The 22,621-nt window shown below is 44.4% G+C and overlaps 1 protein-coding gene across 1 annotated transcript in view; it reads right to left on the bottom strand.

Annotated features, from left to right (window-relative positions):
* Positions 1 to 22,621, bottom strand: part of LOC126176804 (juvenile hormone esterase-like) — a 136,666-nt gene that overhangs the window by 107,758 nt on the left and 6,287 nt on the right. Inside the window, exons 2-3 of the mRNA XM_049923984.1 lie at positions 12,782 to 12,932; positions 4,970 to 5,104 (exon numbers count right to left, since the gene is read on the bottom strand). Coding sequence (XP_049779941.1) covers positions 4,970 to 5,104; positions 12,782 to 12,844 — 198 coding nt within the window. The 5' untranslated portion in view covers positions 12,845 to 12,932. The remainder of the gene's footprint in view (positions 1 to 4,969; positions 5,105 to 12,781; positions 12,933 to 22,621) is intronic.

Here is a 22,621-nt window from a genome sequence, read left to right on the forward strand (position 1 = left end):
GACATGGTGAACGCTGTCTCGTAGTGCGTTCTTCCAAGACACACTGGCCGCATTCCAAGCTTTATGGTCTGGGAGACGGTAAAATATCAACTCTCATTCTGCCTTAGTGTTTCTAAAGGGTCTAACTAGCACATGGTACGTGCTGCATATTGTTAGACCCGTTCTCTTGCCATTCGTGCAACACGAAGGTGACGTGTTGTTCCAGCAGGATAATACTCGTCCACACACTGCCTGTGAAACTCAACGTTCTGGACGTGCAGCAACTTCCCTGGCCAACACTATCTCCGGTCTTGCCTCCAATCGAGCACATGTGAGATATAATGTGACGAGAAGTGACACGTGCGATTCGTCAACCCACAACTCGTACATTACTGTGTGAACAGTTGGAGCAGGCGTGGAGAAACAAATCTCAGGACACCTGTGCGATCGACTGGATGGCAGAGTCATCTCCTGCATAGCCACCGATGGAGGCTACACCACTTACTAATAGGGTGTTTCAGAATGGGTCGATACCTGGTACACCGGCCGGAGTGGCCGTGCGGTTCTAGGCGCTACTGTCTGGAGCCGAGCGACCGCTACGGTCGCAGGTTCGAATCCTGCCTTTGGCGTGGATGTGTGTGATGTCCTTAGGTTGGTTAGGTTTAATTATTTCTAGGCGACTGATGACCGCAGAAGTTAAGTCGCATAGTGTTCAGAGCCCTTTGAACCATTTGATACCTGGTACCTATGAACCTCTTGCACTACTGATCTATTAATGTAATCATTTCACGTAATCCATATGCAGTGTTGTAAGGATAAATCTTCAGTGACTTGGAAACCTCTGACGTATTTTTTTCTGGCTGTGTATTGTGCTAAATACTTCAGTATTGCCTTTGCCCATCCTCAGGTTGAAGCTTGTGGAAATGTGAAGAGTTGAAAGTAAAGATAAAGTCAGGACTGCGGGAGTTACAGAGGACAGAGTAGCATGGAGGGCTGCATCAAATCAGTCCTCGAACTGAAAACTACAACAGGAACATATGGCATGTGTACATCTGTATTTATTTGAGTTTAGTATATTTTTTACCGCACCCAGAGACATTGACATACACGTAAAATAGGATAAAGCGGCAGTTGCGGGACAGCTCAGTGAGTAAAGAAACAGTAATGGCGATTGTCGAACTGGTTGGTAGCAGGTGGCTACGAAGTCTTTCGCGACGTATTTCCTGAATAAAAACTTCTCGGTGTACATGCCGCGTCAAATCAGAATAAATCTCCGAGCTTTCGACCACTACCTCCATGGTCGTCATCAGGGCTAAAACTGACTGTCGTGAACTAGCGAGGTTCCCACTTTTATATGCACATGACGGCTTCTTATTGGCTGGAATACGTCAGCGATATGGCGCGTAGCGAAGTGGTGCCCTCTACTTCCATAGATGTAGTTGCTATACCGCGTTGCTTGCAGCGCCATCCCTTAAATCAGGAGGTAAAGTGCGAGAAGTTTTTCTCTGCGATTTTTCTTTATCCAGTGCACTCTTCCAAGTGTTGCTGAGTGCATAGCCGTTGTCTCTATTAAAGTTATTATCGCTAAGTCTAATTTCGACTGCTTCCCGGATCACAGAGTCCCAGTAATTCGATGTGTGGGCTATTACTCTGGTTTCTTCAAATAAAATCTTATGCTTGTTAAGCAGGCTATGTTCAGCCACCGCTGATTTTTCCAAATACCTGTATTTCAGGTGGCGTTGGTGCTCGATGCAGCAACGGTTCTTACAGACTGGCCCACGTAATTCTTGCCGCATTCGCAAGGAATAGTATAAATTCCCGGCACTCTTAAGCCGAGACTATCTTTGACTGGTCTCAACATTTCCTTAATTTTCCTAGGTGGTCGGAAAACTGGTTTTATTCCTTGCCTCTTCAGGACTCTGGCTATCTTGCTCGTTGTAGCACCGCAAAAAGGAAGCCGCGCTATGTGTTGGTCCTCTTTGATTTGACGCGGCATGTACACCGAGAAGTTTTTATTCTGGTTGGTAGCAGGTTGTGCGAGAGGCATAAAAGTCACAGTAAATCACTGTATTAATAAATTGCTGCTGTGGAAATTGTGGAAATTAACCCAGACTATTGGAGATCGTGTTGGGGTATTTAAAAAGTAATTCCTACAGATGGTATTTCTGATAAGCTATAATTATTCAGAGAAATAATATTATGGTTTGCAAAGTCTTCCCTTACTGGTATCTTTAAATCGATTAACCCTAACACCACTAAGCTCGGATCTGTCACTTGGATGTCTAATGGGTGGGGGGGGGGGGGGAGCAAAAATTTCCCTCACATTCTTTTCACTTTTTCACATTATTTTGTTTATTTGTTTTGATTATTTAATGAACTATGAATTTCTTTACTAGTTTGCAACACACTTTCCATAGTTCAAAATGGGTCAAATGGCTCAGAGCACTATGGACTTAACATCTAAGGTCATCAGTCCCCTAGAACTTAGAACTACTTAAACCTAACTAACCTAAGGACATCACACAACACCCAGTCATCACGAGGCAGAGAAAATCCCTGACCCCGCCGGCAATCGAACCCGGGAACCCGGGCGTGGGAAGCGAGAACGCTACCTCACGACCACGAGCAGTGACATCTTCCTCTTGAATAAAATTCAACAGATGGAACAGTTGCAGTAATGCTGGGCAGCGTTTTCCCTAGAACACATTTCACTGCAGAGATGATAGGCTTTTGTGACAATGATATTCTTTGCTCTCTCTTCCACAGCTAGCCTGACGAGCTGTTGACCTAATTCTAGCAGATACAGCCTTCTTACATTATGCTTATTCTTATTCCAGTTTCGGTTGTTTATCGTTAATATTGTTCCAGCATTGAGACAGGCAATATCTATCAAGGTTTTACTGAATGATGTCGCGTCATTTGGTCTATGCCCCCTATGGTTTCATTGTATTAGAGATGGATTTTTGTCTTTTTTTCTTTGTCTACTCATCCACCTTTTTATTATTGTCTCGTGTGGAAAGACGAAGGAGATCCTTAGTAGGCTTCAGTTTGGAGATATATGAAACCGAGGTAACTGGTGCGTTGCCTGTTTTCGGATCTGTGAATAAGAATATACTCGTAGCTCTCGACCCTTTGTCTTCTTTAGCTGTTCTGGTATGTGTCTTCTGTTTCTCTTCAATGTTCCCACCATCATTGTGAAGCTCCTCGGCTAGGTCTATGGATGTATAATAACGATCTGTTGTTATATTTCTGCCACTTCCTGCCAGCGGATTCACTAGGCGTCTAATAACTGCCTTTGCACTCCGTTCCTCGCCAACTCGTTCATCCACCCCTGCATCGACCTCCATTTTTAGAACATATCGGGTGTGTGCATCTTATAACATCCTAATCAATATGCCATACTTCCCAGGCTTGTCTTTCATAAAGACCTTAAAGGGACATCTTCCTCGAATTGGAATAGCATTTCATCGATCGTCAGATCTGTAATTGGCATGTAGTATTTCACAAACATTTCGTCAACTTTGTCGAAAACTTCACGAACGGGGCGAAGCTTATCCTGCTTTCGTTTTTCGGTTCTTCTTTTTTTTATCATCAAATCTAATCAGGGACAGTAGTTCTCCACATCGAATACGACTCATTGTAGCTATGTAGATATTGTTTCCCAGTACTTTATCCCATAAGTCCTCAAGAGGCAGTCTAGTGGATTATTTGTGCCCATGAGTACCAAAATACCAATGAAGGCGTACATTTCTTCTATGGTTGTGAGTTTTAATTTCTTGTTACGAGCTTCTTGTTTTGTATAGTCCACGATAATCTCCATTATTTCGAGATTTATAAACTTTTGGAGAGATTCTGAAACACAAGAGGTCAAGCCTTCATGAGTCAAACTTTCACGAAAATTCACTATATTTTGTACTGACCTGCGTACTTTCCTTGGGGCGCAGTAATATATTCCCTACCGCTTTTTGCTGTAACAATGATGCTGGAAGCAGCTGCATGCTGTTCATCAGGGGATGAACTCCGTGAACTTGAATCATTTTCAATTGCTGTGTCACTATCGTATGTCATAACTGTATCATCTTCTTCTGGATCACTTTCATCACCTCCACTTCCTTCATTTATTATAGCTGACACCTCTTCATATGTGAAAAGGAGATTTATTTCAAAACAACAATGGCAACACAATACAGAGGTACAAAACAGTCAGAAATTGCCTTTCTATCTGCCATATTGAGAAATATTTTAATGATAAAAGTTCGCTCACTGATGTGTAAGGGGAGTGTGGGGGGGGGGGGGCGGTGTTCAAAAACTGCCCGCACTCAAATGAAAGTATAATAGGCCGATTTAAATAATTCACAAAAATTGTAAAACCATGTCATCACATACTCTAGATATTTTTCTACCGCTACCTAAATTCTTGCTTCATTACTCCAAAAAATAGATATATTGCACAAATAAAAGAAATATTGCTGGCAATTTTGGCCCCCCTTAGTGGTGCTAGGCTTAAGGAAGAATTCGGAATAGTTTCCACGAAACAAGCTTGTCCTGTCCAAGCATGTGGTCCTTCTCTAGTGAACTCGTCGTCGACAGGACGTTACTCCACAGTCTTCCTTTTTTCCTCTGCGTCTTAATGTCTTTACTTGAGTTTTTTTTCTATTGCAACGTTTTAACAATGTTCAACAGTCGATGCGTGCAGCTATACCGGAAAATTCCTTTACAAGAAAGGGAAAATAGGCTCGAATAGAACGACGATTCGAAATGAAGTCGATCATGTTTGATTGAAGAAACCAGCCTGGTATTCGCTATCGATTTAGAGAACTTAACAGGTATCTTAGGCACTATGACGGTACGAGGATTTGTACACTATTCCTTCCGACTGCAGGTCAAATATCGTATCCACTCAAACATTTTGTCCAATTTAAAGAAGATTTAGCTTGGAAATTTGAATGAGATATTGATGACTTTCTTTTGAGTGTTTTGCAATCCTCACCTGGAAACGCAGTTCCCCAACGGGTGGTTCTGCGAAAGGGATACCACGAAAGGCCGTGTAGGACGTGTTGTAGACACCAGTCGCTGTTGTTCCCCGTAGAGTGCCCTGCTGCACCGTCACCAGCACGTCCTCTGCCTGGAATGTACAATGAATGTCACGTCTCACGTTTAGAAAACTTCCTGGTATGAGCATGAAATTACTACACAAAGAAAAGATGATTACACTCTAAGTGCCGTATAAGTCGACATCAACAGAAATGGGAAACATCCACAGGAATTGAAAAGTACTTGGTGATCAAAAAGTCAGTACAAATTTGAAAACATAATAAACCGCGAAATAATGTAGATAAAGAGGTAAAAATTGACATACATGCTTGGAATGGCATGGGGTTTTATTAGAACCAAAAATAAAACAAAGTGTTGCTAGATGAGTGAAAGATCTCTTGCGCGCGTCGTTTGGTGATGATCATGTGCTCAGCCGTTACTTACGTCATGCTTGGCCTCCCAGATCCCCAGACCTCAGTCCGTGAGATTATTGACGTTGGCGTTACCTGAAGTAGCAAGTGTATCGTGATCGACCGACATCTCTTGGAATGCTGAAAGACAACATCCGACGCCAGTGCCTCACCATAACTCCGGACATGCTTTACAGTGCTGTTCACAACATTATTCCTCGACTACAGCTATTGTTGCGGAATGATGATGGACATATTGAGCATTTCCTGTAAAGAACATCATCCTTTCTTTATCTTACTTTGTTATGCTAATTATTGCTATTCGGATCAGATGAAGTGCCATCTGTCGGACATTTTTCTGAACTTCTGTATTTTTTTCGGTTCTAATAAAACCCCAAGCATTTGTGTCAATTTGTACCTCTCTATCTACATTATTCCGTGATTTATTCAGTTTTCAAATTTATACTGACCATTTGATCACCTGGTATATGGAAGAAAAACGGCAGATACCTTATGAGACAATCCACTTGTCAGATGTAGTGTTATGGGGAAACCAACAAGAACCTAAGCGGGGATGCCTCTACGGAGTTTGATCCATGTTTATTACACGAGGTATACGTATAATTACAATCATGAATACTCTAATGTAGTGTGCCGGCCGGAGTGGCCGAGCGGTTTTCGGCGCTTCAGTCTGGAACTGCGCGACCGCTACGGTCGCAGGTTCGAATCCTGCCTCGGGCGTGGATGTGTGTGATGTCCATAGGTTAGTTAGGTTTAAGTAGTTCTAAGTCTAGGGGACTGATGACCATATATGGCTCAGAGCCATTTGAACCATTTTTCTAATGTAGTGAATGATGAAAATTAACCTGATCACAGTAGTATATTTTCGGTGAAGGCACTGAAAATGTATGCTTCACAATGTACCACTACGAACATCTGAACAGTATGAAAGACAAGTTAAAGTGAGATTTCTCTGAAGTTTCAGAGTAAAAAAGAGCTTGTCTCTGGCGTAAAATGCAAAAAATTTCCAGCCTTTTAACGGTAGTTTGCTATAGTAACAGCCTCCCATTAACAGGCTGGAAATTTTTTGCATTTTATGCCAGCGAAATGCTCTTTCTCCTCTGAAACTTCTGAGAAACCTCACCTTAACTGCCCTTTCATACGATTTGGATGTTCGTGGCAGTACAATGTGAAGCATATATTTTGAGTGTTGGTACCGCTATCTAAGAACGTTGTCTCGACGCAGTATTTCTGCTGCATTGTTGAAGGAATATGTATATTAGACTGCAGTGGTGGAATAATGTTAATCTTCGAAAGGGTGGGATAACATCAAACTCATTCTGTCCCAAACCTTTTAACATGGTGCTATAACGCTTAGCTCTTGTTTGTAGGATTATGGAATAGTTCAGTAAAACATAGAACAAGGGACATTCAAGTATTTGAAGAAGACTTAGGGTTAAAATACGTGTTCACATCACTTACATGATAAACGAATGAAATATAAAATATAAAATGTTGAGTACTGAGAAAAAAAGTTGTACAGTCACATTTCCGAGACCTTAAGCAGAAAAATGGATAGATTCGCCCAACGTCCAAAACGAATATGCTAATCGGAGGAAATCACATTTAGCAAATTCCTGAGATTTATTCCGCTTCCTGAAAATTTATTGGAATTTATAAGCTAATAAACCAATTACAGTATGCACCACAAATGCATCTTCTTACAAAATAATTTTCTATAAGATGTAGAGAGCTTGGCGTGAAGTTAAAAATGTGTCTCATCGCACGTCGATACTAAGTAAGAAGGTTGAAGTAAATGGCCAAATCAGTTGCTTAAAAATTGCCAAACAATATTTGCCTATTCAGTTTATATCTCTGCGTTTGTAGATATTAACAACAATGTAATTTGTACTGTATATCAAGAAAACTTCATCAAGTCTAAGTTTCTTAATTGCTCTCCTCCACATGAATACCATAATCAAAAGGAAACATAATTCTGATGGTCTGTAACATAAAATAGAATACACATTAACTCAGTAACACAAGGTGGTACAGCAATAGTTTTAGCATTTTGCGAACTGTGATGTAATAGGGTAAAAGGCGTGTGTATCAATTGGTACCAGTGTGAAAAAAACACAGTAATGGCTGTATAAGAAAATAAAAAATTGTAGCATCGACAATTTATATAAACAAAACAATAAAGACGAGATGAATTCAAACAGATATAAATTGAAAGTAAACTTGCTAACCATGCAGGGAAGTTATTTTTAACTGAACGACAAAAATTACTGCGAGAAAGGCAAATTATGACTGAGCAGTGCTGTAGCTACACAAGGTACGCCGGCCGTTGTGGCCGCGCTGTGCTAGGCGCGTCAGTCTGGAACCGCGAGACCGCTACTGTCGCAGGTTCGAATCCTGCCTCGGGCGTGGATGTGTGATGTCCTTAGGTTAGTTAGGCTTAAGTAGTTCTAAGTCTAGGGGCTGATGACCTCAGCTGTTAAGTCCCATAGTGCTCAGAGCCATTTGAAGCCAACACAAGGTACTTCAGCATCTTATAGGTAAGTGCGTTGGCTCTGATGCCACGCCCTGAACCACCAGCGCTGGCCCTCCGATGTATTTCATCCACCATACACGATGTTTTTCGAAAGTCGGCATCTGTATTAATAATGGTTTAAAAAATAAAGTACAGCACAAGTTACGTTTTTTCATGCATAGCACGACGGGTTTCGTGGATTCATGGATTCATTCACATTCTCAAGAGCTCTGCGAGTTTACATGTGTACTTTAAGTGATGTCTTCGTGTGTTTTGATCTTCTTGTCTTCCTCTGCAAGCGTGTTTTTATGGTCTTACAGTACTGTATGGAAGACGTGACTGAATATCGTGGAAGAGCCGTGCGACCATTCTCATCGCAAAAATAAGTATGGCCTTAAAATACACTCCTGGAAATGGAAAAAAGAACACATTGACACCGGTGTGTCAGACCCACCATACTTGCTCCGGACACTGCGAGAGGGCTGTACAAGCAATGATCACACGCACGGCACAGCGGACACACCAGGAACCGCGGTGTTGGCCGTCGAATGGCGCTAGCTGCGCAGCATTTGTGCACCTCCGCCGTCAGTGTCAGCCAGTTTGCCGTGGCATACGGAGCTCCATCGCAGTCTTTAACACTGGTAGCATGCCGCGACAGCGTGGACGTGAACCGTATGTGCAGTTGACGGACTTTGAGCGAGGGCGTATAGTGGGCATGCGGGAGGCCGGGTGGACGTACCGCCGAATTGCTCAACACGTGGGGCGTGAGGTCTCCACAGTACATCGATGTTGTCGCCAGTGGTCGGCGGAAGGTGCACGTGCCCGTCGACCTGGGACCGGACCGCAGCAACGCACGGATGCACGCCAAGACCGTAGGATCCTACGCAGTGCCGTAGGGGACCGCACCGCCACTTCCCAGCAAATTAGGGACACTGTTGCTCCTGGGGTATCGGCGAGGACCATTCGCAACCGTCTCCATGAAGCTGGGCTACGGTCCCGCACATCGTTAGGCCGTCTTCCGCTCACGCCCCAACATCGTGCAGCCCGCCTCCAGTGGTGTCGCGACAGGCGTGAATGGAGGGACGAATGGAGACGTGTCGTCTTCAGCGATGAGAGTCGCTTCTGCCTTGGTGCCAATGATGGTCGTATGCGTGTTTGGCGCCGTGCAGCTGAGCGCCACAATCAGGACTGCATACGACCGAGGCACACAGGGCCAACACCCGGCATCATGGTGTGGGGAGCGATCTCCTACACTGGCCGTACACCACTGGTGATCGTCGAGGGGACACTGAATAGTGCACGGTACATCCAAACCGTCATCGAACCCATCGTTCTACCATTCCTAGACCGGCAAGGGAACTTGCTGTTCCAACAGGACAATGCACGTCCGCATGTATCCCGTGCCACCCAACGTGCTCTAGAAGGTGTAAGTCAACTACCTGGCCAGCAAGATCTCCGGCTCTGTCCCCCATTGAGCATGTTTGGGACTGGATGAAGCGTCGTCTCACGCGGTCTGCACGTCCAGCACGAACGCTGGTCCAACTGAGGCGCCAGGTGGAAATGGCATGGCAAGCCGTTCCACAGGACTACATCCAGCATATCTACGATCGTCTCCATGGGAGAATAGCAGCCTGCATTGCTGCGAAAGGTGGATATACACTGTACTAGTGCCGACATTGTGCATGCTCTGTTGCCTGTGTCTATGTGCCTGTGGTTCTGTCAGTGTGATCATGTGATGTATCTGACCCCAGGAATGTGTCAATAAAGTTTCCCCTTCCTGGGACAATGAATTCACGGTGTTCTTATTTCAATTTCCAGGAGTGTATTTGTCTGGTCGCGAAATGATAGTCACAGGATGTTTTTGAACCCTCTTTTTTTATTCATTACGCTTTTCGGGCTGTCCTCACCTTCAGGTCACCCTTTGATACAAAGTGAACATACAGCTTTGCCAAAGTTGTCATGTAACGTCAAAAGCGACATAAGTTTTACAATTCAACACAGAAAAATGAGATTTCAGCTAAACATGTGCCCTACTAATAACCGACTATTAGTAGCACACAGATTTCAAATAAACATGTATGCTACTAATAGCCAGCTGTTAGTAGCATACATGTTTAGCTGAAATCTCGTTTTGCTGTGTGGAATTGAAAACTTACGTCGCTTTTGGCGTTATTTGACAACTTTGTCAAAGTTATATGTTCACTTTGTATCAAAGGGTCATCAGAAGATGGGCAGAGCCCGAAAGGCGTAATGAATAAGGAAAGGATCCAGAAACATCATGTGACTGTTATTTCGTGACCAAACAGTTATATTAATGCCGTCCTTATTTTTGTGATCACAGTATTGTGCTTTACATTAAAGTATAGAATGTGTACTTTTAACCTTCCCGTTACAGCAAATACTGTGAACGATGGTTTGCGAGTGTGGTAATTTCTGCGTAATGCGGGAGCAACCGATTCTTATACCCTAAAATGACGACTAGACGCAAGAGAAGCAGAACAAAAAGCACCCAGCCGTCAATAGTAATGTAAACTCCCACAACACTTGGAAGTGGGAATGAATTCCTGGAATGCTACGTACTACGCGTGAGGAAATGTAAGTGGTGGAGTACTCTATTGTTTAACTCATTGGCGCATTACATACCGTAATAACGAGTCGCCCGATATTTACCGCCGGATGGTCTTCGCAACTCGAACTGCGCTTGCGCACAGGACACTTTCCATTACTCTGTCTCTCTGACAGTGTACCAGTACATCGTGGCGGGACCACAGCACAAAATTTACTGGCGGTAAGTTTCCGACATTTCGGCACAATGGACCTCAGGGAATATGTGCCTTTATACCTCATTATAAAACTTAGTGCTGTTGACAGATCTTAAAACATATTGAGTACCGTTCAGGGAAATTTTATAGCTATCTGCACCGGAAGAGAAACTTTTAATATACACTCCTGGAAATTGAAATAAGAACACCGTGAATTCATTGTCCCAGGAAGGGGAAACTTCATTGACACATTCCTGGGGTCAGATACATCACATGATCACACTCACAGAACCACAGGCACATAGACACAGGCAACAGAGCATGCACAATGTCGGCACTAGTACAGTGTATATCCACCTTTCGCAGCAATGCAGGCTGCTATTCTCCCATGGAGACGATTGTAGAGATGCTGGATGTAGTCCTGTGGAACGGCTTGCCATGCCATTTCCACCTGGCGCCTCAGTTGGACCAGCGTTCGTGCTGGACGTGCAGACCGCGTGAGACGACGCTTCATCCAGTCCCAAACATGCTCAATGGGGGACAGATCCGGAGATCTTGCTGGCCAGGGTAGTTGACTTACACCTTCTAGAGCACGTTGGGTGGCACGGGATACATGCGGACGTGCATTGTCCTGTTGGAACAGCAAGTTCCCTTGCCGGTCTAGGAATGGTAGAACGATGGGTTCGATAACGGTTTGGATGTACCGTGCACTATTCAGTGTCCCCTCGACGATCACCAGTGGTGGACGGCCAGTGTAGGAGATCGCTCCCCACACCATGATGCCAGGTGTTGGCCCTGTGTGCCTCGGTCGTATGCAGTCCTGATTGTGGCGCTCACCTGCACGGCGCCAAACACGCATACGACCATCATTGGCACCAAGGCAGAAGCGACTCTCATCGCTGAAGACGACACGTCTCCATTCGTCCCTCCATTCACGCCTGTCGCGACACCACTGGAGGCGGGCTGCACGATGTTGGGGCGTGAGCGGAAGACGGCCTAACGGTGTGTGGGACCGTAGCCCAGCTTCATGGAGACGGTTGCGAATGGTCCTCGCCGATACCCCAGGAGCAACAGTGTCCCTAATTTGCTGGGAAGTGGCGGTGCGGTCCCCTACGGCACTGCGTAGGATCCTACGGTCTTGGCGTGCATCCGTGCGTCGCTGCGGTCCGGTCCCAGGTCGACGGGCACGTGCACCTTCCGCCGACCACTGGCGACAATATCGATGTACTGTGGAGACCTCACGCCCCACGTGTTGAGCAATTCGGCGGTACGTCCACCCGGCCTCCCGCATGCCCACTATACGCCCTCGCTCAAAGTCCGTCAACTGCACATACGGCTCACGTCCACGCTGTCGCGGCATGCTACCAGTGTTAAAGACTGCGATGGAGCTCCGTATGCCACGGCAAACTGGCTGACACTGACGGCGGCGGTGCACAAATGCTGCGCAGCTAGCGCCATTCGACGGCCAACACCGCGGTTCCTGGTGTGTCCGCTGTGCCGTGCGTGTGATCATTGCTTGTACAGCCCTCTCGCAGTGTACGGAGCAAGTATGGTGGGTCTGACACACCGGTGTCAATGTGTTCTTTTTTCCATTTCCAGGAGTGTATTTTCGTTTACTTCATTGGAAAATATTCTTACGAACTGAACCAGACTCAGAATTACAGCTTGTCAGTTCTCAGATTTAATCTTTCACTTGTTAACGGTATTCGATAAGTAATCTTCACGACTTTTCGCGCAGGCCGCTGTGGCTGAGCTGTTCTAGGCGCTACAGTCCGGAACCACGCTGCTGCTACGGTCGCAGGTTCGAATCCTGCCTCGGGCATGGATGTGTGTGATGTCCTTAGGTTAGTTAGCTTTAAGTAGTTCTAAGCCTAGGGGACTGATGACCTCAGATGTTAAGTCCCATAGTGCTTAGAGCCATTTGAACCATTTTCGACTTTTCGCTACTTCGGTGATAAGTTCGTTTTACAGGGAGAGAAACATAGGGCTAGATCGACTGCAAGACCCGACAGAATATTGAATTGTTCTCTATCAATGCTGCCACTACTAATGCATTAACTTACCTTGCATTTTGTCATAAATCCAACGACGACAAGCACGCCGGCGATTGACAGTTTCAGCTGCATAGCTAACGCGTTGTTACCGCCTCCAGCTTGCGTTCTTCGTTACAGTGCGTTGAATTCAACGTCGCTGTCTCGGCAACTACACCAAGGCCTGCAAATGACAATGGTTGTACTAAATCCAGTTCTTTTTACAATGCGACAGTTTAAATGCGGCCACGATGTTTTCCAGCCCTCAGCTGGCCGTTATCTGAGGAGGAAGCTGTTCTTATCTCCGTTACCGGTGCACGTTTTGCAACGTTTGGTGTTTATTTCTAAACCTTACTTCCTGAGAACTGCTCTTTCCTAGAAGATTGCGCTGTAGCGTACTTCCCATATATCTCACGTGCAAATTTTCTTCGTAACTGCTGAGCAGCGTATGAGCTGAATTCTCAGATAAAGCCCACGGAAACATGTTTGTATATTACATAAAATGAATGTCACTGTCCTGCTGCGCCTGCGTTGTTTTGAAACTTCATGGCGGACTGAAAGTGTGTTACGAACCAGCTCTCGCCGGGCGAGACCTCACCTTTCTCGGAGTATAAATTTATCGTGTACTGTACTATACGGTCATGATTGATGACCATCCCCCAATTTCATTTCTGCCAAAACCTCTGTCTCTCACACTCTAAAACTCACAGAAGCTCTCTTACATATCTTCCTGGCCTACCACGTCTAAAAAAGATGAGACGTGTTTTGGCCGCACTCGTGTCCGTAGGTGTGAATCTTCCACCGACATTTATTCTGGAAGTAAAGTCTAACCTCTGAGCAAGACATTTCAACGCTACATTAATACGCTGTTTCCCAAAAGTGCAATTTTAGTAACGTTTGCAGAAAAGCTTCTATGGAATTCGTAAAGAGGGACAGAGGTATTGTCACAGATGAAACTGTGTGGGCTGATTTTTCCTCATCGAATAAAATTCTGCTGTGCTGCTATTGGCACAGTTGGCTGATGAAAACCTGTACAGCGTTCCGTTTTATTACATTTATAGTACTTAAAATACACTTTTACAGCTAGAATTCAGAACAAAAACGAAAACAGAAAATTTGATGCTCTTCTTTCTTATTTTCATTGCATTCAGCATCATTGCCCTTCGTACATTTTGCCTAGATTTTTACCCACCTTTGTTTCTTACAGTCGACTAAATTAGACCTATAGAACATGACACAGAATGCCTTTCTCTTACATATTATGTATATTACGTTTCCAGTTCTTGCTCTATGCACTAAAAACGTTTGAAATCTAACCCGAAACCACCTCAAAATTAAATGTCTCCACTCTCTTTAATATATCATGATTCCTACGTTAAAAAATGTCATGAACATCTTTTGTATGTGAATTAAATTTTGGATTGCCCCATGAAACTGGTTCCCTGGAAGCAGTAATTCCTTCGTAACGTATGCAAGTCTAGAATGTAGATTGCAAGTTAATTATTCCGTTTTGGCCTGTGAGTGCAGTTGGATGATGCGTTACACATCTTCATTGTGCTGTTGAGTCCGTTATCTCTCCTAGCGGAAAGTTACTTTGGCAGAATATGAGTTGCGAGTGTGTCAAACCAATCGAATGACATTAAGAGTGGTATAGTAAATTACGCAGAAACAGTCATATGTCTGAGAAATAGAAATGAAATAATCCTGAAATGTTGAAAACCTATATGATCCGTTGTGCGATCGAGAGGTCATGCCACGGTCTCTATTAGAACATCTTTGCTTAGGAGGGCGTGGTTCGCGCGGAGATAGGAGGCGCGGCAGCAATGACAGTGAGACCGGGAAGGTGAAACAGTTTGCTCGGGGCGAGGCGGCAGAGTTGGTAACTGGCGGCGAGGTGAGGTGCGTGCCGACACTTGATGGCTGGTACAAGTTCAGCTGTTAACAGTCACCGGTTCTGAGCGTAGCAGCGATACCAAGGAGAGACACTCGGACGGGTTCCTCGATTGCGAACCATGGTTACCGTGGTTGGGGCCGGCTACAAACGTGTAGACGTGTGGGGCGCGTACCGAGGGGAGAGGCGTGGTGTGAGCTTCAGCGACCGACCTGACCTGGAGGCGGGTGGTGGACCACAGTTGTGTTGAAATTGTGTGTCAGCACCTTGGTGTCCTTGCGTGATCTTTGTACGGATATGTGTGGTGAGCTTTCCACCTGGTTTATCGAACGCGAATGAGACGAGCTATTTCCTGTACCAGTACTGGGACGGATTAGTTCGGTAGTTTTTTGGTTGTTCGTTCGACGTTCACCCCTAGTTCCATATCTCGTTATTGATCCCGCTTCTTCTGTCTTTAGACAAGAAGGTTGTGTGTGCGCTCCTATAAACCTACTGCATTTGTTTCTTTATTTAATGCTCCAGTCTGAGTGTTATATTGCTGGAAGGCCTCGGATATGTGGCGACAGCAGTTATACATTAAGTCGGTTCGTTTCATGTGTCACATCCTGCACAATTCTATCGCGCACAATTCTATCTGTTGTCTTCTTGGGTGTTTATACTATCAGGTTTGACTGGATTTTTTTTCTTTGTTTTAGTTTGTTTGCAGGGTGAGGCTCCTTAATTACTAAGTCTCTTTCAGTGAGCACTTTATTTGGATTTTATTACTACTGTCTGATACGTGCATGTAGTGGTATTTAAAAGGTTATGTTCTGTCTGCTTTTAGTCAGGGGCTCGTTAGCCAACCGAATGCCTTAGCTTAGGGTGCAGCTTGGCGCTATTACTTGGCCTAGTCCTCGCCATATCGTGCGAGTTTGGTACAATTCGTGGTTCGCGGTCGAACTTCATGGTCGGTAACTGTATTAGGACCTGCATGCAGATTTTTGCAACCTTACAAGTTTCATTGATTTGACTCCGTTAACTTACTGAAAAGTTATTTACTTGTTTTTCTTGTTGCTGTAATTTCCACTGACACGCGGCAACATTCGGTCTATTGTAGAGGCCTGGCGCAATTCCTACACTAAGTTCTGTATTTCTCTGTTAAGTAGGCTACCATTTGCGTTTCCTTTGGTGGGATGTGAATGAAATCTACCTGATTGATACAGCAGGTGCAGTTTCCGAAATCGAAGCCAAGGCCGCGCCCGATCAAACGTGCAGCCGGGTGCAGGTAGTGCTAATTTTTCAGAGCTCACTACGCCTTGCAAAGACAGGGTTGCGTAACACGTCGATGTATTTATTTGCCTGTTAATCATTGCGCGTCTGCTGCAACTCTCCTTTTCATTTTTAGCTCTTGTAAATTCTTGAAGTGTTAAAAAATGGTTCAAATGGCTCTGAGCACTATGGGACTTAAATTCTGAGGTCATCAGTCCCCTAGAATTTAGAACTACTTAAACCTAACTAACCTAAGGACATCACACACATCCGCCCGAGGCAGGATTCGAACCTGCGACCGTAGAGGTCGCACCATTCCAGACTGTAGCGCCTAGAACCGCTCGGCCACTCCGGCCGGCTTGAAGTGTTAACCGGCTAATCACCCAACTCAGTAATTACTAGATTTATTTAGTTAAATGTGTTCGTGTAAGTGCGTTTCGGCCAACTGAATGGTTATTAATCTTACTCATTGCATGCCTTGTCGGTTTTTGTGCTGGTCATACACTAGAAGGTTTAAGATCTGTTAATTTCATAAAGGCTCTCACTGCCTATTTGTATCATACAGCACGCAATACTCAACAGAAATTTTGTCTGGTTATCTGTGTTGCTTGCCTTGTACTGCTCCACTATCTGGCGGTATAGCAATTTTCTTACAGGATATTTATTTTCGGGGTATACTCCCATTTTGGATTGTAAATGTTAAAGTCTCCTTCGAGAAAGAATTTTAGCTCATTTATTGTTCTGTTACTGTTTCTATTATTGTGTTTAATCTGTTTGCTATTACTAAAGCTGGTACAGAATTAGGATTGAAAATGATTCTGATTCTTAGTAGTCAATGCAACCGGAAGTGTTTTTCCTATAGATGTTTAAGAAACCTAATTTAATGTGTTCTGTTGAGATAAAGTTCAGAGCAGGAAAGATGTTCGATCTGCCTGTGGCCCTGCCCTTTCTACGACAGATAGGTTGAGGCAGGTATTGCGAACCACTAAAAAAGACAGAAAGACGTACCGTGAAATAGATATGAAACTGGAACACGATAACATTGATGTTGCACACAAATTAATACATAATCGCATTAGAGAGAACATAACAAGGAGCTTAATGTTCAGACTTGAAAACGATGTTTCGGTAAGTGACGTATAACATGCTATATATCAGTAGTTGCAGGTGGTTCCACAGACAATAATTAAAGGACTGAGGTTGGGGCTACTTCTAGAACAAATATTGTCTCCATCATCTCGTTAACCCTTAGTGCTGTTTGTCGTCGAGATGCTAAGAGTGCGGCTGGTTCCGGCGGAGGTTTGAGTCCTCCTTCGGGCATGGGTGTGTGTGTTTGTCCTTAGGATAAGTTAGGTTAAGTGGTGTGTAAGCTTAGGGACTGATGAACTTAGCAGTTAAGTCCCATAAGATTTCACACACATCTGAACATCAGATGCTAAGATAGATTTCGTAGCACGGCAAATGCTTCCAGAGGATGCAGACATCGGCACTAATCGCCATACACTGTGTTCAGTGTGAGGCAACTCTTACAACGACTCAAAGGGTACTTGACGGGCAGTTTATGTATCCATATTATAGTCAACTTTCGCTAGGTAGTAACCGACCTCGGAATAACGGTTTGTCTATCACAAGCTATTAATTCAAGGTAATGCTTAACGTAATGTTTGAGAGAGATGAACTAGCAAATTTCCATAAATAATTTTTGGCAGCGAATGAAATTCGTCTGGTCACACCAGGCTAGACATCAGGAGCTTATGTGTGTGTTGGTACTGTACGTGGAGGATATTCGCCCACAGCGAGCTCTCTAAAAGGAATTGTCTGAAAGCACTCTTCTAGATGTACCACGGGATAAACCGGTGAAACTGAAGAGGAAACAAGGGATTTGGACATTATGTGACTCAGACAAACACTACCGGAAGGAAAACACAACATAAACAATGACAATGTTATTGTATTGACAATTTATCGCTGTAGAGTATATGATAACAAATTAAGACCAAATGAAACACACATGTCAATAAAGGGTGCCCAAACAATCGAATCATCTACAGTGTACCCCCACCCCCTCCCTCTGGCGGCAACTCACACGTATCTTCTCGCATGCAAACGATCATAGAGTTGCCCGAATGTCATCCTACGATGGTGTGTCCCAAGCGTCCTGCGTCTTTTTTTTCAATGATTCTTCCACGCTCTGAGGAACGAGTAAGTTCCTCGTTCATCATGTCCCGTACGTGTTCGACTGGCGAGAGAACTGGTCATCTAGCAGGACAGAGCAGTGGTTTTACATCATTAAGAGGACATTGCGCCACAACAGTCGTATGTGAAGGAGTGTTGTCCTGCTAAAACAGCACATCACCTTCCTGTCAAAGAAATAGCAGTAGCACGGAGTTAACAATCTGTGCAACGTAGCACGCACTGATTACTTTATCCTGCAGAAACACCAGATATGATAGCGAGTCTTAACTGATAGTAAGCCACTTCATGAAGCCTGGGGTGGGATCCGTTTATTGTTGGAAAACGCTCTTCGGAATAGGCCTCTCCACAGACGTGCGCCATACGCGTATACATCCATGACTCGCATACAGACAGAACCTACTCTTATCACTGAGGAGAACAAAATGTCATTCCACTCCCCAGTCGACTATCTCACAAGAGAGGAGCTGAGGTAATAGCATGGCCTGAGGACATGTGATCTTAATCCCGATGCAAGCAGAGGTTCCCAGTGGTTCTCGGTGATATATCAGGTGCAACATGTGCCCCGTATGTTCTATGCGGATGTCCGGAACCTGATGTACAGGGAGAGGGAAGGTTTCACAGATCACCGCATACAGCAGTAAAACGGCATTGATACAATGTGCCCAACATGAGCAGCAGTTCGTCGATACGTCTGTCCAGCATCACGCAAGCTTACAATGCTGAAGTTGTTCGAAAGAAGTGCGAACTCTTCGACGGAGCAAGGTTGTACCCTAGAGTGAATGTTGCAAACACTGTTCACCTTCTAACTCAGTACATCTAATGTTTAACAATTACACCCCACCGCGAATATGTGGCCATCCTGAGTTCTCTCTGATTGCCTTTAACAGTGACAGATGAATCACTATTACCACAAACCTCAGCATGCACTTAACGTGCCCTGGTACGTAGAACAAAGTCTTTGAGGGTGCCACATTTTTTGTATTTCAGTAATTTGAGAGGCAGTGTATGATATTTGCAATAGCAGATGGACTGGCAGAGGACGACGAGTCGCATGGTACCCCTCCCCCCACACCAACCCCCCCTACCCCCGACCCCGGCCATTTAGTTTATTGTCTACAGTGCCACCTAAGGTACTGGATATATGGAGAAATCAACATGTCGTGTAATTTCGCTAAAGCACTTCGCGGAATCAAGAAATATTTGAAAGTTAGCGAAAGACCGTTTTCAGATAGCTGCATACGCATATGAAGCAAGAGAACGATATTTTGCATTTTTTAAAAGAATTCCTGCCTCGATGAACATCTATCATTCTAGCCTTTTTTGTTATTTTAGCGTGCTGGGTTCGTTAACTAAATTTTGTAAAAGTAATTCTATTATATCTTGTTTTTAATATTGTTTGTTTATAGAAATTGTTATCTGGTCGTATTACAGAAGGTTCAAAATGGCTCTAAGCACTATGGGACTCAACATCTGAGGTCATCAGTCCCCTAGAACTTAGAACTACTTAAACCTAACTAATCTAAGGACAGCACACACATCCATGCCCGAGGCAGGATTCGAACCTGCGACCGTAGCAGCAGCGCGGCTCCGGACTGGAGCGCCTAGAACCGCACGGCCACCGCGGCCGGCTACGGTATAAACGTGCTGAGAATCACAATAAAAGTTACAGTACAACGGATTCTTGGAAGCCTATGATCAAACGAAGACAGTCCCTGTGTCCTCAGTTTGACACGTTGTTAAACAGTCCAAACAAGTATGTTGCATAAGCGTTTAAGTCTATATCGGCCATTCTGTTGCTACCTTGTTGAGACCGAGAAGTGTTGTCTCCTGGAAAGCTGACCATTTTAAAGCGGATGAAAAGTTATCTTGTCTTTTTTTTTCATAGTTGAAATTAGCGAGTTGGCATGTTTAATTTCTAACTAATGCACTGGGAACAGAGATGGATGATAGATGATCTATAGTATTGTGTCACCGTGCTTCTAGTTCACTATAACTGCTCTCCATGAATAACACTTTTCTAAATCATCAAAGGTTAGGCATTGCATATATAGAAAATATGCAACAATTCTCATAAAATGGACGTGTTGTTGGTGTTCTTGTGAGCACTGACGACGATGGCCAAAGTATATGACAACCATGTTTGTTTCGCCTTACTGATCGATGTGAAGAATGTCGAGAGAACAAGGGACTGACAGCAGGTTCCGGGGGTTTTAATGGGTACTTTTCTGAAGCTTGATAAGAACATTTACAACCTACGAAAAAACTCGTACAGACTCCAAGCACACCAAAAAATATTAACCCCAAGGAAACATAACGTTAATAGCATGTAATATCGGTTCGAGCCCTGATAAAGGTCTCCATTCGGTGAGGAAGTGAGTCCATGTGTTTCTGCACGTATTCTGTACTATATTCTGTACCCAGATGAAGCTTCTTATAGACTATTCGCACCTGTAAAGGTACCAAATAGAGGGTCACTGATTGCTATGTTCCACACACAGTTCCATACACTCCCAGACATTTGCAGTGATGAAGATCGGCTGGTGCAGCTGTCCAGTCTCAGTATGATAAGGTGCCTGAGTGTTGGTCAAACGAAGGACGTACGGTGCAGCCCTGTGAACACGGCTGTTACCCGTTTGGAAGTCAGGACGACTGGACTGTCGACTGCATACTCATCACGAAGATGTAGGAAAGACAGCAACACTTGTTAACCGAGAATGTTGAAATAAACATCATGAGATATGTTCACGATAAACTGAATCGAGTGTGGAGGTACGGAAAACACACCCCTCCCAAGTACAAAAGATAACTACGAACCATATCCTCGACACATTGTGGTTTACAAGCCTCACCGGACTGTCAGTGCATCCGTAATCCTTGTATCATTAAAAGGCGGAACTGGACAGGTCGGATCACACTGTATGCCTCCAGTTTCTTTGCTGCTTGGCCGACTTAACATGTGAGTTTCATGTGCCGCTATGACCAGTGGTCTTTTGCGAGGTACCGGCCTCCTAATCACTTCCTCTGCAATATTCGCTCCCAGAAACTGGTTGAGATGGACCTCCATTTACTAACAATTCCTGTGGGGCCTGTAAAAAATTGTCTTTAACATGGAGTGGCCCGTTGTTGGTTGAAATCTTTTTACGACTGCTGTTCTTAGGCCGTGTCATGGCTACGATTATCATACCATTCCTGACAGACACGTAGGACAGTTCCTGTTGGTATATCAACAGCTCGGGCAGCTTCATTCGATGAGTGGTCATGGACATGTAGTAACATGATAGATCCTTACCGCCAGTAGTGTCTTCATGTGGACCCATTTTACTGCAATGATTCCGTACCACCAACTGACCCACACACGAAACTTCACTACCATGACTTACATCAGACGTAGAGAGTCACATGATCGCGTGGTGCCGTCGAACAAAACGACACAGTATAATTTATTCTGAACTGCATGTTAAGCACAGAGTTCGAAGCCCACAGTACGCCAATCTCACTTGGCTTCGTTGTACCAAAGAAAATGAATATTATAGTTTAGTAGAATCGCGTACAACTATTGGGTTGGTGCTGAAGTCTGTAGTTTCATGAACACAGCAGATACATGTAACAGACTATAGTCGTCAATAATATATCCTTCTTCAATATTTACAACAGTCTGCCAACACTGGCGCAACCCTTTGATCATGTGATCCTGTGCCTTTAGGAATCACATGGTTGTCAGGCGAAGAGCTCGTCAAGCTATGTTCGACGTCCGTTTTTATCCGGAAATGTTGTTTGATAGAGAGCGGAAAAGGTGAAAATTTGAGGATGCAATATCAGGTGAGTGCGGAATGATTACCCAACCCAACTCCTGTATAGTGCTTTCGGCAGTCTAGTAGAAGCAGGCGGGAGTTATCGTGGAGTAGCGTCACTTCAGCAGTGTTCCTGGTAAGTGTTCTTGGACTGCGTCTGCAACACGACTCATTTGTTGCCTATAAATTTCAGAATTGGTGGTTACACCACGGGGAAGCAATTCCTAGGACACCACTCGGTCGTTGTTACACCAGATGCATATCAATCTTTTGTGGAGAAGTACAGGTATTTGTACGGAGAGTTGCTGCTTTGTTACAGTTTAATCATTCGTTTCTTTTCCTTCTGTTAGCTTAAAGACAACATTTCTCGTCGCCAGTTACGATACAGGATAGTAGTGGTCGGTGTTGTTCGCGACAAAAATGATGACGAGCAATCAGATGGTCATATGCCCACCTGGTGATTTTTGTAATTTTGGCTTAAAGAATGCAGTATGCATGCACCCGCTTTTTGAACATACCCCATTGCATGCAAATGTCGCATGACGGGGGAAGGACCACAGTTCATGACATTTGCTACTTATCGAGTACACGAAGTGGATCTGGGGGCGGGGGGGTGGACTCATCAGTCTTCTGACTGGTTTGATATGGCCCGCCACGGATTCCTCTACCGTTTTTGCCCTATACATCTCCCTCTAGTACCATGGAAGTCATTCCCTCATGTCTTAACATCCTTATCAGTGTTTTCCA

Source organism: Schistocerca cancellata, chromosome 3 (genome assembly GCF_023864275.1).
Source record: "Schistocerca cancellata isolate TAMUIC-IGC-003103 chromosome 3, iqSchCanc2.1, whole genome shotgun sequence".
NCBI classification, from domain to species: Eukaryota; Metazoa; Arthropoda; class Insecta; order Orthoptera; family Acrididae; genus Schistocerca; species Schistocerca cancellata.